At 38.5% G+C, this 18468-nt stretch overlaps 2 protein-coding genes across 22 annotated transcripts in view; one reads left to right on the forward strand and one right to left on the reverse strand.

The window, feature by feature from the left end:
* Positions 1-18468, reverse strand: part of LOC108089717 (protein bunched, class 2/F/G isoform) — a 117799-nt gene that overhangs the window by 33648 nt on the left and 65683 nt on the right. The window lies entirely within an intron of this gene.
* Positions 3009-4938, forward strand: LOC108089720. The gene is made up of 2 exons (XM_017188087.2): positions 3009-4249; positions 4309-4938. The coding sequence occupies exons 1-2, from the start codon at positions 4136-4138 to the stop codon at positions 4678-4680; spliced, it is 486 nt and encodes a 161-aa protein (XP_017043576.1). The 5' UTR covers positions 3009-4135; the 3' UTR covers positions 4681-4938.

Raw genomic sequence — 18468 nt, forward strand, 5'->3', positions numbered from 1 at the left:
GCAGACTTGTTTTTTTTTTTGTCTTTAATATAAGAAATAAGATTTTTTTTGCTGCTTTCTTAGGTGGCACTTCAGTGTGTCACTGGGCTGCCCACATAGCAGTTTCCATAGTTGTTAATGCCCCCAACCTAAAGATGCATCACGGCTGTTTTGATGATGATGATGATGCAGCTGAGGACTGGTTTGCCATTTAAATGGAATTTATGCTGCCTTACCCAAGTCGAAACTCCAACTCCGGGTCTGTCATCAATTGCCTTGCAGCTTTGCCAAATGAAGCATGCAGCGAGTGAATGGGAAAAAGTAGCACACACCAACACATACACTGAGCGAAAAGGGCCATAGTACTATTAGTATATATAGAACTATTACTACAGAGCCATGAAAGTACTAAAATAAGGTAAAGTTATAAAAACACAAAACCTTTTTGTAATATTGTGATATATGTTATGTATATCTAAACCTTTCTACAAAACATGCACAACTTTTCATTTTGTTTTATTTTATGGTTTCAAGGTTTATTCTTTGTGATTTTTAAATCAGTTACTAAAACTTCTAAGTGTATTTCTGAGCCCCCTTTTAGCTCCCCTTAAATGGCGAAGGCGATCAACTAAACCTTAATGCCAATGGAAACGTGAGAATGTCGCCGCCTCCGAGTTGAAGATGCACTTTTCATCCGCTTTTTATTCGGAGATTTTTATCGCCGAATTTCGATGGGATTTTTCTTTTGTCGCATTTAGCTGGAGGGCCAATGAAAAACTACGTGAAAAACTAACAAAACGTGAGCGGAAAATTAAATAATTGAAAAGCTACTGCTGCGCGTAAGGGGGAAAGTGTGCGAAAGGTCGATAGATAAATGCATTGTGATTATTCACTGGCTTAGCAAATGAAAACGAAATTGGCCATTGACCACTCGCTGTCTGCCATCGTACATATAGGTACTAAATCAGCACCGAAACCCTCGGCAGTAGCACAAAAATCAATAAAAATAAATGAAGACAAATATCGAAGGCACACAAAGACCCGAAAAAAGACAAAAAACCAACAAGGAAAAAAATACATAAAACAAAAAGCACAGAGATCTTCACGTTCTCTCAACTTGTCAATAAACAAGGCAAAATGTGAGTGAAAAAACTCGCACAAATACCAAATAAATTTTTATTTAAGAGCAAATGTTTGGCTATGCAAACGGCGTGCCACCAACAGACAGAAAGACTTGAATTATGGCAGCCGAACGATGCGTTGACAAGACCAAAGGAAATAAAAAACCAAAAATAAAGAGCAGTGAGTGGGTAAAAAAAAAAAAAACGCCGAAGAAATTAAACGCCCTGTCAATTGGCGCAACATCAAAAAACATCACAGCGCAAAAGAGATAAACTTTACTTTTATTTTCGCCTAAGCATGTATTTTGATGTGGCTTCTTTTCATGGGCTAACAGGCATCACGAAAGCGTGTCCAAAGGGCTGCAACAGCGGACCGCATTTGAAATGATGCGAAACCCATGCTAAATACGTGGGCCAACCAGAAGTATGGACACTCAACTCAGCATGTTTGATGTTCGACTGCGCTTTCCAAGTTTTCACTTTTAATTGGCCAAATTCCTTTCGGATTTGACATCGATTACGGAATAATGAAGTGCCAAACATAAATCACCAATTGAATCAGAAGCGAGCAATGAAACTTGGCGAATGAATATTCCGACTTTCATTTCGTAAAATACAAAAATGTTCCCTAAAAAAATTGAATGGGTTTTATTAGGTTAAATAAAATTGTAGCCAGTCTCTAGCTGTAAAACAAAACTGTTGAAACAATTATGTTGTGTATATTAATTTTTGTATTATTTAGCTTATCACTTCACATTAATTTCTTGCTTTATTGCTTAATCAGATTAATCGACTCCCCCAGGAATCCAACCCTCGGTCATTATAAGTCCATTTATTTCTCATCAGTCAGCTACAACATAATTGTTATTAATACGATTTTTTTCTTTCGGTGTGGCAGACGTGGAGTTCACTTGTCTTTCTTGAATTACCCCCGAAAAGCCAGACGACAATTGAACAGCATTTTAGCAGCTATTTCGCAACAAATAAACGACTGCCGTGATTGCAGCGATTGCAGCGAAATCGAGACGCTGTCCGCTGTTGTTGCCATTGATTGATTTGCCCTCTCAGACATTAAATGCAATCAATGTTACAATATTTGTCCCTTGGCCACGCCCAACGCCCGACGAAGTGTACAATAAATCAGGCAAACGCTCCTCCATCCAATCAATGTGGAACACCTCTTTAAGCGAAACCTTTAAGACCCTCTAGCTGATTTACACAGAGCACAAAATAAAAAACACGCAAAGCCCCAAGACGCTTATTAAATTGCCTTACAAAACAAGGCCCAAACAAACAGAACACAACAAAACAAAACAAAACAAAACAGAACAGAACGGAACAGAACGTAGGCAAATAAACAAGCAGCCGAAGCGGAAGGAACTAACGGCTGAAAAACAAAAGCTTACTTCCGGCCACCCATTTCACCTCCCCAAAACCAGCAACCTTTAAGTTTATGAAATATAAATGAGCTTTGTGAACATTCAAACAGTAAGAAATCCAAAATTACACGCAATTTATGGATGTGGCAGGTGCAGGAAGTGGGCGTGGCCGGGGGCCATTAAGGTGGCTTTAAAGAGCACGCGACAAAATAGCGATACACATGGGAAAAATCGATGAGTTGTTCAAAAACCCAAATTATGGAGATTTTTGGGAAATATTTATATTAAAAACAACATAATCATTAATTAAGCGAGGGACTTAATAACAAACAGATAAGAGTTTTATTTGGGAAAAAATATCACATTTCAAATTTTTTAATAAAAATATTTGTGATTTAATGCTTTCCAGAATTTCTAATATGAAAAAGTTGATAAGAAACAAAAAAATGATTATAAATATTTCTTAACGAATTTATTGGCAATACCTAACGATTATATCCCCCTGCAATAGCTACCCAAATCATTTTTTTTCTCTGTAATTAAAGGGTTTGTAACGTGGGCGTTGTACGGCAATTACCGTTAAGCGGATTGTAGTTTACACACTCTGTACGAGGTATACACAGGAACTAAGCTAGAACTAAATGCACATTCTTATGGTACGTTTTCATTTTCATTTTCATTCGCATTCGCCGACAGGCGTTATTGTTATGACCCACTGGCATTGCCACCTGTCTCGCTCTCTGCGCATTTTCACACTTGTAAATCAATTAATTTTCCATCTTATTGTGGTTGTTGTTGTTGCTGCTGTGGTTGTTGTTGTTGAAATGGCCACTGGTCACTTGGCTAGTGGACTACAAACTACCACTGTTTCTGCTACCATCACCTGCTGGTTGGTTGGTCATTTAGCCTAAGCGCCGGCTAAGCTTAAATGCTCAACTGCTGGCCAAGGATTGTGAAGCCTCTGCAGTGCCCAACTCAAAATCCAAAGTGTGTGTTCAGTTTCGGTGTGTTAGTAGGGAGTGTGTGTCTGTGTGTGTGGGAACTTTTGTTTCCCCCTTTGTTGTTTTGAAAGCAAATTGTTGGCCGTAAATGTTGGTTATTGTAGTTGTTGGTCGTTGGCTGGATTTTCTGATTTGCTTGAGCGGCGACCGTTGAAATGTAATTAATACCTGGCCCACTTGGTCCCACACATTCGGGGTCAATTGTGTGTAAAGGAGCCTCCGCAATGCGGTGGCCAAAAGGTGATTATTATGGCTCTATAGGCTGGCCAGGGTTAAGGACCCCGACGGATTAAAATTGGGAGTTTAAGCCATGAAAGGAATTTTATTTCCGACAACAGGGGATTTTAATGATTGTTCATGACGCTGAAATATTGCATTACATTTTTGTTCACTAATTAATTTGCATATTATTGTTACCAATTTTCAATTCGGTTTTAATATTCTGGTTGCCAATAAAAAATTTCCTTCATTAGGCAGGCTTTTCACAAAATGTTAAAATTAAATTCGGCACATAAAATTTAAAATTTTTACAATTTGTGTGTTAATACCACGAGTTCCTATATTTATTACTTTAAATTACTTTAATAAAATTTTAAGTAATAACTAGAGTATTCATTTAGGTAATTGACTAACAAAATCACATTTTTACACAAATATGTCAGTAAAATCATTGGAAGTCTCACCAAGTGGCCCCTTAAACTTCACAAAAATCAACAATACGCAAGAAATTATAGTAAGAAATATTTCCAAAAAGTCGGTAACCTATAAGGTAATTACTATTTTATATCCAAGAATATTTTGAAATATAACTAGACCATTTCCCACCAGCTGCAGAGCACAGTGCATGGAAAATTTTCAATACGACCCCGTTGGGGTGTCCTGAAGCCCATGGAGCACTCGCATATCCTCATAACCTTGTGCAAGGATGTGGAGCTTTCGAGAAAGGACCGCGACAAAATATTGGTCGTGTGCATGGCGGCGCCCATCAATGCGGTGGACTTCGACATGACCTCCTCCTTCTGGCGCCACAATATCTGCTACGATCCGAGTATCGAGAAGCACCAGCTCACCTGCCGTCAAGTTGATGGTGCAGCGGGCGATGGCGGTGCAAAGGACCCCGACAAGGACGATCTAAGGACACGCAGGGGGATTTTCACCTCGATACCCAGTATACGGACTCCAAGCAGATTCTGGCGGTAGTTTTCGATTGTTACCCTTCGTTACCCTTCCTACCAACTTGAGTGTCAATTATCCCGCCCGACTGTTTGGCCCTAATGCCCGCAATGACTAAGTAATTGGTTAGCAAGCCCTACCTTGTATTTCCGTGCGCCTCCTATGGGCCAACATTGTTGATGATGAGCCTTCATTAAAAACTAAGAGCTTGTCTATCTGGCTGGGTATCAAGTGGCTCGAAGGATGCTCAAGCATCCTGGCAGCATGAAGTGCGTTTACCCCACACAACTGCCTGATAAAAAGGCGTAAATTGCTTGCAGTTTGGGCGTGGGCATAGGGATTCCTGCCCCGGCAATTAGGGAAACGTTAACGAAGGCTCTTCAACCTTCGATTGACATTCTGTTGGGTTAACCAAGTTGCTTGACAATTACCTAACCAGTTTTTAAACTTGAAGCAAGGAAAACTAGAAAATGTTGGTAAATATGTTTATCTGCTTACAGAAAAAACTAAATATTCAATTCATAAATCAACTTTATGAATAAGCAACTTTAATCAGAGAGAAAATTCTTTTAAGCATTGCTTTAAGCTCCTTTAAAAACTGAAGTTGCATAAGTCTGGCTGGCTTTGTGTATCTTCCTCAAGGTTTATGTGCTAAAAGAGTGCTTCTTAAAAGGAAACTAAAGCCAACGAGATAAAGACATTTGGAAACTCTGCTCAAAAGGCCAGCAGCTTGAAAGGCACTCAGCCAGTAAATTAGGTTCATGTCTCAACTATAGTTTTGACCCAAGTCCAAGGGGCCAAAACAAACATTTCGATGGAGATGATGATGATATGGACTTCGGGTTTTGCGGGGGCGTTGCCAAAAACTGGGCACTTGTTCTGCTCGACCTGTGTTGTTGTACTTTGGGGTGGCCAACAGCCCTGAACAATGAAGTAAATCATAGCCATGAAATATGTGCCAAGCGAGGAGACGACGACTTACCTGGCTGGCTGGCTGGCTGGTAATAATAATGAAAATACAAAATAGCCCAACAGAGCGGGTTGTTGGGGTTGGGGAATATTCATCGCTGGTTGGTTGATGCCTTCGCCTTGTGCAATTGCAGTTTGTTTGCCCGAATTTACGAGCCGGCACAAAAACCAAACGTGACCGGTAGAGAAACATACAAATATTTTCCTTTTGGCCAAATAAAACACCAAGAACGAGCACACAAAAAAATAAATATAAAAATGTAATAAAAATGCAGCTCATGCGAGCGATAAAACGCAACTTCCCCACCCTCTCAATGGAAAATCTCAGTCGTAAACTATACAATGACTTGGCACTGCTTAACCCTTTTGGTGACCCTCCGGCAGTATCACCAGTTTTTCCTGCTTTCTGCATGATTTAATGCGTAATTTTCAGGAGTTTGCAAAATTTTTCGGATAATTTATCATTTTTAGGAGGGTCGATGCGAACTTTGAGCTGGGATTTCTCCATTTTTTGTTGGCCACAACGACACCTGCCTGTGGCAGTTCCACCTCTCCGCAGCGACCCATTACAAATGGCTTTGGATGCGATGCGGAGGCCAGGAAGCAAAAATTTGTGACCACAGCCCCATTGACATTTGAGATTTAGTGGTGAGTGGACAGGCCATCGACCAGCGCAGCCTTAATTAAAATTTCCCCATTGAAATGCGGCTGGAGAATAATAAGCTACCGGCACAACCTTCGTTGATAAATGTCCTGGGGATTTTACAGGACTTCCCAGGTCTTTTGCACAGGCAGCCAGCAGTTTATGGAAATTGTTTTTAGTTAAAGTGTAGGAGCTAAAATTTATTTGCATGGTAACAGCTCTAGAGTGGGAAGTAAATTTGGTGAAAATTACGCAAAACTTTTTGGATTAGAGCTAGGAATAAGTTTTTTACTGAAAAAAACTCTAATTGAACTTTGGCTATGATAAAAAGTGCAGCTTAGACAGAGATTTTGTTTATGGTCTAACTAAATATATGAAGCATAAAGTTTCGGGAAAAGCTGCAGAGAAGGTGAATGAAGAACAAGAAATTTGGTTTACTTCCTACTTTATTAATAGTAGTTTTTAACCTTCTCTCAATAAAATGTGCTGAACTTTATATCTACCGATGAAGCCCAACTTGTAAGTTTCTTTTTGGTTTATATTTTGTTCACATATGAAAAATATTTTCCTAATTAAAAATTAACAAACTTTTTCCAGGCTTCGCATCATCCAAGCTGATTGGAATGCAATTTTGAGTTTGTGGTTCCATCCTTGCATCCCACAGCAAACTATCTCCTCGAAAGCAATTAAAAATGTAATGCATATCCTGCCCTTTGAATTAAGCTTTCACATCCCAACCCAAGCACATTCTTGGTCTTCAACTTGTGCCTTGGAGCTCTCATCCGAAATATAATGTATGCAATGGCAAATATTTTGGAATTTTTGATATGAGAGTCGTCTCCTAGTAGAATTTGTTATTGAAGAAGGGCCAGACATTGTTTAGGGCCAATATTAAGTCGATATTAATTACCAATAATTGCCTTGGACTTGGGAGCCATTTGATCCTAGAAGGAAGAGTTGGGAGCTGTTGAGATTTGCTTGGGGGGTAACAGTAAGAAATTCTGTAGGAATTTATATATTGCAAAGGCACTGAGGGAAAATATAAAACTTTATGGCAGGACTTAAGCCAGAACTTATGATAAATACTAGAAATACAAGTATATCATTCCCGTTTTAGACCCCTATTCTCTGTCAACACCCATAAATCAAGACTTGCAATCTTAATTCGCGATATCTTGTTTCCCCGTATACAAAACTCCAATTAGTGGAAGTTAGCTGCGCTGGAATTTGATTGATTCGCAGGTGTAGAGGAACACGGTACAGTCTCCCCTCGACATCTTGTAATTTGTCGTCTCATCTGGCAGTGTTTCTTCTGCTCGGGGTTTTCCATTCCATTTACCCCCTTCTACCCATAACTCACACACTTTGAAATGCAACACATGGCGACTGCAGAGATTTTCCCTGTTGCCCATGTTTTTCCTCCTGATTTTCTGCCCCGTTTTTCTTTTCGCCTCTTTGGCACTCAGAGTTTCTCCACTTTGCTACAATATCCTTTCTGCTGTCTATTTTTATCCCCGAGCACCGAGTTTCTCTGAGTTCTCTGGGGTTCGTTCGCATTATCACCCAAGAGTTGGGGGATTTCGAGTGCCGAGCACCGAGAGAGCTGTGGATTTGTCGTAATTGTGTATGGAGTGTTCTCGTCCATCGCAGCTCCGGCTACCTCTTTAATAAAGTTTCCTCGGCCTCTTCTTTGCCAGCCCCTATTCCTCGTTTAGCTCTGTGTTTGTTTTCCTTTTTTTCTGCCTTGAAGCAGACAACCCCATGCTGTGTTTTGGACTGACTACAGAGAAAACAAAACACCATAACACAAAGAACTAATCGAATAAATTGGAACATTAACTTGGATGTAACTTACATGGAATTTTTAACGTTTTATCCAAAAAACAATATTCAACTTTATTATATACTTAAACTGCAGACTCCATAATATCATTAAAGAACAATTCCATAAAGAACATTCATCTAAAAGTTGCTATAAATCTAAATTACTTTTCATAGAAATATAAATGAAAGTATTTTTTGTCTTGCCAGATGGTAATGTAATTAACGTTCAGTGTATATATCGCAACCCCACGAACTTATGTTAAAACAGAAGCAGAAACAACAGCCTATTCCCTGAAGTCGGAGGCCAAAGGCAGCTAAAATTAGACTCCAGACGATGTCGATATGGCAGCAGATTTGCTCATTAAGCGACCAATGGCAATGGTAATCGTACATGCGGTACAGAATTTTAATTCGTAGAATTAAAGCGAAGCAAATGAGTCATTCAAGATGCCCCTTTCAGATTCAACCTTTCTACTAGCTTTTTCAGCATGGAAAACATATAATGTTGAACACCATGTCGGCATTTTGAGCATTTGTACCGCTGCTTTAAGTGCCTATTATTAAAAGGTGCTTAAGGCATTGCGGTAAACGTAATAACAGATTCACCGATAGCATTTATATAGTCCTCCTTAACTAAGGATTGTATTTACTAAGTGATTTAGGGTTGTTCTACGTGATTTCCCAATCGTGTTTTATGGTGGACATACCTGAAAGAAAAAGAGAAAATGAATATATTAGTTGAAAATCACACAGAACAATTAAAAAAAAAAAAAATAAATATTTACCTTAAACACACATATAATAAATTCCGCCTGTGGTAACTTTTTGATAAGTCACAAATTAGTTTACAATTTCAAAAAGTCAATATTTGGAAAGCCAAGCCTAATTAAAGTATATACCTGATCTGATTTACGTGGGCCATAGTAGTTAGATTAATATGAACAAATACTTCACATAAAATATATTTTCGAAATAAACGCAAGCCCGAGGGTGGAATAAAATAAAATATTTCGCCCCAAAACATTAAAATAAATCCGCTTATTTTCACATGAATTGAGTTCAAAAAGCCAAAAGCAAATATAAAATTCACCCCGAACACATCTGCACTTTGGCGCAGATTTTTTGCGTGACAAAAATGCAAAGCGAATAAAAAAAAGTTAAAAACAATAACCAAATGGAATAAATTATATAAATATACATCGAAATATATATGTGGACTTTTCAATTTAAATGTGCGTAAATTGTTTGGAATTCCCGTGCCAAAAGCAGATTCCCCGGTTGGGTTTTCGGCATTGTCTGCAGTCTATAAAGTCGAAACACATAAATGTATTTGAAATGTGTAAACAAATGGGGGGCTATGGAGAATGTTTCAATTACAAAATTGAAAATAGCGAAAAACAAAAAGCAGAGAGAAACATTTCCGCCAACGACACTCTGTGCGCAGCATCCCGTTCCCATTTTTTCTCACTCATCTCGCAACTGGCAACGAACGAGAGGGCTGAGCTCTCGGGTCTAGCCATTTAATCAGTTTAAATTGACACTGGGGGTCAAATTCATTAAGATAGAATTCCTTTTTGTTTTTGTTTAGCTGCTGGGCGTTGGCTCCATGCGACAAACGCGTCGACGACAGCGTCAAAATCAACGAAGACGACGGCGGAATTTTTAAAATCATAAATCTCAAAACATAGATAGACGGTGGCGCACAGCAGGCATTTTCCATTAGCATTCCGATGCTCACGGCAATGGGGCAACACTTACACCTAGGCCATGTAATAATTGCTTTCCCGGAAATCGCCAAAAGCAACTGAAGCTGAATCCGTAAATACCTTGTTAAAATCATAAAAATTAAATTCAAGGCGAAATGTTTATAGATAGGTTTAAAAATAGAAGCGAAATAGCAACTAGAGTTTGGGGCAGCGCCTTTTGCAGGATATGCGTGACTGGCATTGAAATTAAACAAAATATTTTAGCGCTCGCTGTCAAACGAGGCGAGAGACAGTTGGCTCCATGTGAAATGAATGGGGAGCGTGTGGAGGTGCTTTTTAGCGCAGACACTGTCGACGTGGCAACCCATGAAGAGGCTTCTATTCGAGCGAAAAAAATACAAATACATAAATAATCGTAATGGCTTTTTACAACAATAACAACAGCGGTAAATCTTACTCAATCAAGAATGGGGCGTTCGAAATACCCTGTTATTTAGGAAGGAAAATATATAAAATTATAATTCAGTGGAGAAAAGTTCTATCTTATACACCAAAAATACATATTGATTGAACATAGCTATATTATTAACTCTTAATAAAAGATTTTTTAAATACCAATTTATACTATTACTCATTTTAATTAATATATTTTTTAATAGTTTTGTATTATAAATCTATGTATTTGCATTATGTGCTTTGGTCCACCTATTTCATGTGAGCTAACAGTTAACATAGCCAATTACGATATGCATTGCAGGGTATTTCCGTAACAAGGATACTTCCATCACTAGTAGCTACCAATTTATTTCCAGCCTTAGTCGACTTAGATGGGCGTGGCTATGCCAAGGCTTTGCATTACTTTGATTTCCCGAAAAAGCGTTAACTTAACAAAGATCTATGGCACAAATGAGTTTGGGCGTGTGTGCGTGCGTGGGCGTTGATTAAGTGCCCATGTGTGTACACATCCGAACACATGTACATATGTACGTAGAACTTCAAGGTGGTGTGGGTAGCCAGACCGTAAACAGTCCACCCTCCAACCGATTTTCACCAGTATATTTCAATAAACTTGTCATAATTGCATTAAAAATTTCACAGCCAGGACCCGCATCGTGGAAACGACGAACATATTTCCACAAGCGATCAAATTTGAATTGCCCAAATTGCCCTTTATTAGTTTTTTCACACACACTAAACAGGGCGAAATGAATGCCGGCAGAAACAATAACAATGGCGATAAGCCCTAAGAAGTAGAATAAATGTTTTCCACGGTTGTAAATATGCGGCGGCAGCAACAACAGCAAAACAATGGCAACAACAAATTGGCTTGCGTGTCTCGGCCGCATTAAAGGAACTTTTGGTCAGGAGCAAAAAGAACTTGGCCACTTTTAGTTTTTATTCGCTGTTTTTCTTTGTTGCGGACACAAAAGCAAAAACGAAACAAGACCTTTAAAAAGGAATATAGCACTTTAAGATACCCTTTAAATGGGATTAACTTAGGGGATTTTTGTATAATTTATATTTCCTTGCTGCAAAAATATATAATTATAACGATATTACTATAAATTTCAGCGGTAATTTATTTCTAAATACCTATTGTAACGTGTATCCAAACATAAAGTTTTTATGAGCCTTTAATTAAAGCAATTTCCTTGAGAACTAAACTTTTTTACCATTAAAAGTGTAAAAACTAATAAAAGAAAAACATATGACGGCATTTACAAGTGCATAAGAATACAAAACGTATATTTAATGTATTTTATTTTAAGAATTAAAAAGGTGCTCATTATACAATAAATATTTTTACCATAAAACTATGTGTTGCAGTACGAGTGGCAAACTTAAGGGAAAACTATACCACCCTCTTTGAGGGCATTAAAAGGAAACAAAGACGAAAACAAAAATTTGTTATACTCCAATTCTTAGCTGGCTCAATTTCTTACTTTGTTTCACCACACTACTTTCCCCTGCCACCACCTAATATTACCCTCATTATTATTTCGCTTTCGTTTCATACACACATACTTTACACACACACACACACACACAATTAAGTGGCCATGGCCTAGGTGGATTGGATACTCGCATCCTGCTGCCAAAGGGAGCCCTCATCAAATCGTTATTGATTGTGTGGAGGAGCTGCTGCCGCTGCTCCTGATGGTGGTTTCGGTGGTAAGGTGGTCATATGCTGGTGGTGCTGATGCCTGGAGACTGGGAAATTAAGTGCCCTGTTTTGGGCTATCATTAAAGCCCGTATCCTGCGGGCGCGCCTCATAAATATCGCCAAAGCATATTGATGGCTATCTGGCACGCAACAAGACTCAAATCGCTCCAACGTCCCGAAGGCAAGAAACTTACAATCTTATACATTTTTTGCTCGTCTCAAGATAATTTGATAAGTGTTTGTCTGCCCTGAAGGAAGTGGGCTACTGTATATCCCACCGGCTGAGATTGAAAATGGAAATTTCCTCATCATTTTCACAGATATTAATAGGAACAAACAAATGCTGTGTGCGAACTTCCAAGAAAAAGTAATAGGAACAATTCCCACGCACCTCGGATTTTACAGACAAAAGCATGGCTTCGCTTCCTAGTTACGAGAATTATTATAATTTAAACTTGGTTTAATAGTTAGTTACCAAGCTTGCTTTTCGAAGAAAATAGATACTTGTTAAATTAATTTTTATTCATATTATACATTATTTATTGTAAAATAATTTGTTTTTCCGTGAAGTTAATAATTCTTGTATTTCCCTGTATAACTAAGCAGGTATTGGAGTTGACCATCTAAAACCCATCTCAACACATGACAATCGGTTATGTAGTGGCTAAAGCTTCGATGTCATTTGCATGCAGAGCAGGTCGAAAACAAATGTCAAAATCATAGATTCTACTGAGTGTGGGGCGATGGGTTGGTTTCGGTATTGGTGTTGAATGGGTTTATATCGTCAGAAGGCAGGATTTCAAGTGGGGTCGAGGGGACACATGTGTGTGTTGGCATTGCCGTTTTCGCTTATTGAATACGCAAAACATGGACGGGCACCATAAAGCTCCAAGAGGCAGTCGGCAACAACCACAAATACAAACAGCCATCGGAGAACAACAGCTGCACCGAAAACATCGAAGACAAAGCCAGCACCAAAAACAGAATCACAATCGAAGAGAATCACAGACAAAGCGTGCATAATTAACATGCAAAACACACAACGATTATTTGAATTTATGCGCTATACTATACATAATAGGGAAAAGGGGGTTTAAAGCGATAGGGCAATATGTGTAATGACAAAGCCAGCGAGAGACCCGTTGAATGACTTGGTCAAGCTGATTTAAGCGTTCGATTGGGACAAAATTGGAAAATGCTAAAATTGATTTTTTGCCTTACTTGTAAGCGCATATTTGAATACCCTGTAAAGTCCATTAATTGCATGACATTATATCACCTAAGTTTAATAATTATTGTTTGCTTTTGTTGCATTTCGAAGTTAAAATCTTTACGTCATTTTAAAAAAGCACAATGGCTTTCCTTATTATTCCTAATTTATACCTTTGTCTATTAAGAACAAAAAACAATTTGGCGAGTAACACGTTTACACCTTTTAAACATATTCAATGCGCCATTCGCTTCGGCAGTTATTTTGACAGCAGGTACACATTTTAAAAGCAACATAAAGGGTTTTATTTCTCGCTGAAGCAAGAACCCTTGAAAATTTACTATACTTTGGGCAAGGCAAAAAAACAAAAAAAAAACCTGCACCATCCGAAAGGCGAAAGTGCAGGCGTCGAATGAGGTGCATTGTGGCATAGAATTGTGTGAGAGGAGTTAAGAGGTGAAAGGGGAACGGGTAACTGGTATAGAAGCAGGCACCAGCTGCCTGTGTGTGCGAGAGCGAGAAAGAGTAACGCAGAAAAAGCCAATTTAACGCTTGAATACAGTTTTCAATTTAAAGTTTTCGCTTCTTTTTCCCGCTTACGTTTTTGGTTTTTTTTGTTTTTTTTGGTTCCACACACAGCTTTCTTATTTCTGACTTGCTGGTGTGGTGTACCCCATTCAATTTTGCACCACTCCCCCTCCATCCATATATCCCTTTTATACGGCCAGGCAACTTGTTACTCCTGAAAAACGCACAATGTGTTGATGGGTCGCAGGGGGGTAAGGGGTGCAGTACCAAAATCCATCAAGCAGCATCCCAAAAAAAAAAAAAACCAAGAGAGAGCGCCTTAAAATTGTGTACAGCCAAAGCGCATAAAAGTTTACTTTGATTAAAGTTCGATCTTAAGTCACAATATACACAAAGTACGCACAGATACCAAAAATATTTTCAGACAGAGGCGTAATCTGTTTTCAATGAAGGGGTTCTTAAAATATTTGTAAGAAGCTTTTTAAAAATTACTTCTAAGTTGTTAGTGTAAGGTTATAATAATACAGTGTTTTTGTATTTTAAAGCTGTAAAATCTTTTGGCTCCCAAAGGTTTAAACACTCTACCCAATCAATTTAGTAAAGGAGTTTAAACCTTAAACCAATCCCCCATGCGTACGCCACTGTTTTTACCCACCAGGAAATTATCAAGAGGAAAAAGGTGGAAGCGTGAGGTGGCAGACAGGAGCCAAAAGGCAAGTCAATGTAAGTGAAGCTATAAGTGAGCCAAAGCTGATTGAAATGATTGAGGCGAAATGGCGCGATATCGAGTGGGGAAAATAGGGAGTTAGGAGAAAAGCGAATGGCGAAGGGATAAAAGTCGAGGGAGCAGAAAGTTAAAATGCCGGGAAAACCTCTTCTTGTAGATGGCAGCTAAAGTACGCAATGCTGTTATGTGTCAACAACGCAGACAGGATGCTGTTTATATTGCCAACATCAACTGGGATGGTGGAAGTAGGAAATTTTGCTTCAAGAAAATGAGATAAAAGACACTTGGCCATAATCGAAGCAAGGAAAAAAGGAACAACAGAACCGCTGCTGTTGACCAAGATTAACTTGGATAAAACACGCCAAACTCAAACAGAAACAAAATATTCCAGAAAATCGAGACGCGAACAAAGAAAACCAAAGAACACCATGCAAATGGTGTATCATATTTTGGTTAAGCTTAAGTACATCAGAATTTTGTACGTCGTTAATCTAACTAAACAGATAAAAATGTATAAATCAAAAAGCAGATGCACTTAAAAAGAATAAAATCTAATTAATTTTTAAATTTTTTTCTTCTTCGTACAACACACAAATATTTTCCGTTTAATCATTTAAACAACTTGTACTTAGCACTATATTAATCTTTTCAAAAGAGATCCAAAAGACCAATCCCAAAACACGGACGTACCTGTAAATAGAAGAAGACAAATTATGATTAATGCTTGAAACTTGAACTTCTCGACTTAATCATCTATCAAAACACATAACAACATAACTATAATGTTTAATCAATTTTCAGAGCCGGTGCTCAAAATATTTTGGCATTACGGGGCAGTTTCTTGCCCCCTTCATATATGTATGACAAAACATGGCGAAAACAAATTAAATTTGTGTTGTTCGTATTCACTCGAAGCTCGTTAGGCGCCTAAACGCGGTTCAACTTTGCCCGAAACTTTGCGATGACTTGTTGTTGGTTTTAAAGCGGTTTTTTCCTTACTTTTTAATGAGCCACCTGGGCCGCGGCACATTATGATCTCTTTGGCCACGCACAAGTTAACCAAACCGAAAAAAAAGACCTTAGACGAGGGCATAATTAAAAGCAAAGTAACGAAAAAGATTTTACCTTGCTGGCCTAAAAAACTAGTTGAATGGATAATGTTTTTCTGACTTCACAAAACTGCGGAAAAGTAATAATTTACAAAGCACAAAAAGATGTTTTTGAAGTGAGGCAACCTGGAGGACGGTCTAATGACCGAGCTTGAGCATCTATGGATCTGCCCCATTGACCAACTCGGACCCTGAATTTAAACTATATAATTTCCTAGACTGGGTCACAGCCTTCAATGCCTCAATGGAAACTCTCTTTTAATTTTCCTCTGGCAAAATGAGCTTTTAATATTGTTTGTTTCATAGCTCTTAGCAGCAACGCATCCGAAATCAAACAGAAAACAAGGGAATAGATTTCCATTTTTAGACTATTCCCGGGAATCGGGCCTAGATTGTCTTGTTTTTTTTTCCTGCTGAAGTGGCAATCAATATGTGAATGGGGAAGCGAAGAAGGCAGAGAGTCTGGGTGAAAGCAAAGGCTTAAATTGATTTTCCTTTGAAATTCTAGTTGAAATGATAGGCAACAATCCTCCTAGCTGCCAGTTGACTTCAATTCAGTTTCTTTGTTTTCAAGCACTCAATCTTGTTTCACAGTTCTATTTCCCCTTGTGCATTTGTAACCCTTCTAGTCGATTTTTAATTGAACTTTTTTTTTCTCCTGTTTTTCATTTTCAGCTTGTTGCTTAAATTTGAATTAAACTCCTTTAGGTTTGTTTCGAACACTGATCAAAATACATATAATCTTCAGCTTCATTTTCATCTATAAATAAGGGTTAATTCAAAATATATATTTTACATTTCTTTACAATGCATATTTTTGTGTTACAAAATCTGTAACTCTTCAGATTGAAAACTCTTCTTTTGAAAAGTGTAGGAATTTTCTTAAGAATTTTGCACGTTTTTACCCGTTTTCTTGGCTTCTTTGCTCCTTGGCCCTTGCATTGTTGCATTCTGCGTGCAGTTCGCGACATTTTCATTTCAAATTTTATGCCCAAGAGGAGGAGTGGCACAAAAAGTAAACCACCGAATCCCCCGGTGCCACTAGCTCATCTCCATCTCCATCTGCATCTGCGACTGCGACTGCACCTGCATCAGGATGCCCAGTCTCCAGAATACCTTCAGCTATACACACATCTTGTTTTCATTTCCGTCAGCTACAATTGACGCTGCTCAACTTAACCTCATTCGTCCTGCTGCCTGTCGCTTCTGTTCTGCATTTTCATTTGCATATTCAGGGGAAATTTTTCGCCGAGTTTTCGCTGCTTTTCCGACAGTCGCACAGGGCATGGCACACCTTAATATGGCCAGAGGAAAATGTCTCGAAAGGGTTAACACAACTTTGTTGTGAAGGTTGGCAAATGCAAAGTGTTAATAATTATTATTTAAAATCTGCATTACATATATGTCTTTTTAAGATTACCGTATACCTAGTTTAAGAAGTCGTATAAAAAAAATTCTTTTTTTTTATTTAAGTATTCTTGAGAGCTTTTAATTACAGTTCGACTGTTTGAACAATCTACTTGAATTAACCTCTTTAATTCGCATCAAAGAGAATTCTTCTTTATGCATATTTCTTCACCTTTTGTTTGAACTTTTTCAGCATGTTTTTTTATCTTACCACCTTCGGGCGGGTTGCACGAAATTAAAACAAAAATGCAACACGAAATTCCCCCATCAACTTTTGGGGGTGCCCTCACTGGCCCGCTTCGCATCTTTCTCAGTTTTATTCCATTTCCACTTTGCTAACTGACATGATAAAGTGTTGCCTTGACTGCCTTGCGATGTTGCAGCAGTGTCGTCTTTTGGCCCATCTCCCTTCCCAGCCCTCGAGGATGTCGCTGCATTGTCACGTTTCAGCGCCTCCACCCCTCATCGGGAAAAGCCCCCAGCCCCCATTCGCATTTCCCTTTCGCCATGCAACTGGGGTAATGCACTTACCCATCCGCACAAGCCGCCAACCAACCAGGCCACTTGTTTCCCATCAAATGGATGTACATAAACTTCGAGAGAAAGAACTTGACTTGCTATCACAGCCGCTTTGTCACTTACTCGAACAGAAAAATATAAGTGGATTCAGAAGATAAATTTTAGCTACTTTGATGGCCTAATTGAAGATTATCTCCCTGGCAAATTATTAATATAAATTTGGGCTATTTTAATGAAATGCAAACAAATAAATAATCAAATTTGTACTAAGCATGGGTAAAATGTTTTCTTAACAACAATAATGTTCAAACAAAAATTGAATTTTTACTGTCTCTTATGTATCCCTTAAAAATTGTGTGGATTTTTCTCGCAGCTTCATTTTTCTCAGTGCTCTCCTGTCGATGTTCAACTTGGAAAATGGGAAATTCACAAACAATTTAGCCTGGCCCTCGGCTGTTGCTAATTGCAAAAAAGTGAGGATACGAAAATCGAAAAGTGTAGTGGAGTTTTTCAGTTGCGGAGTATGAGTTACAAATGCAAACAAGATGAGAGCGACATCAGGGACATGGCAAAGTCAGCTTTCAAATGCAACAGCCAGCCAACTGTTGTCCTTGTCGCTCTATCGTCTCTGCTGTCACCATCTCTTTCTAACTCCAGACTGTTGTATTATCCACGTGCAAAAATTTGTTGGAATTTCGTGTGCGCATAATTACGTGGCAAGCCGAAAGCAGCGGCTGAAACACAAAAGTGTTGCCAACAGGCAGTCAACTCATCAGAGTCGTAGCCGCATCCTTGTCTGGCTTTATGTCCTTTAACTCTATTTCCCCTTTTCCCAGTCTTTCCTGCTAAGGAGTACACAAAAAACAAATGAGATTTGTTAAGGTAAGAAGTCTTATCTCTTGTTCTTATCTTTTTTTATAGAATTATTCAAATCGTAAGAAAATAAATTGTAGTACCATAAATAAAATAATAATACTTTATGGTAATGAATTTTTTTTTCAAATGTAAA

The sequence above is a fragment of the Drosophila ficusphila genome, unplaced genomic scaffold, assembly GCF_018152265.1.
Source record: "Drosophila ficusphila isolate 14025-0441.05 unplaced genomic scaffold, ASM1815226v1 contig_106, whole genome shotgun sequence".
Classification (NCBI taxonomy): Eukaryota; Metazoa; Arthropoda; class Insecta; order Diptera; family Drosophilidae; genus Drosophila; species Drosophila ficusphila.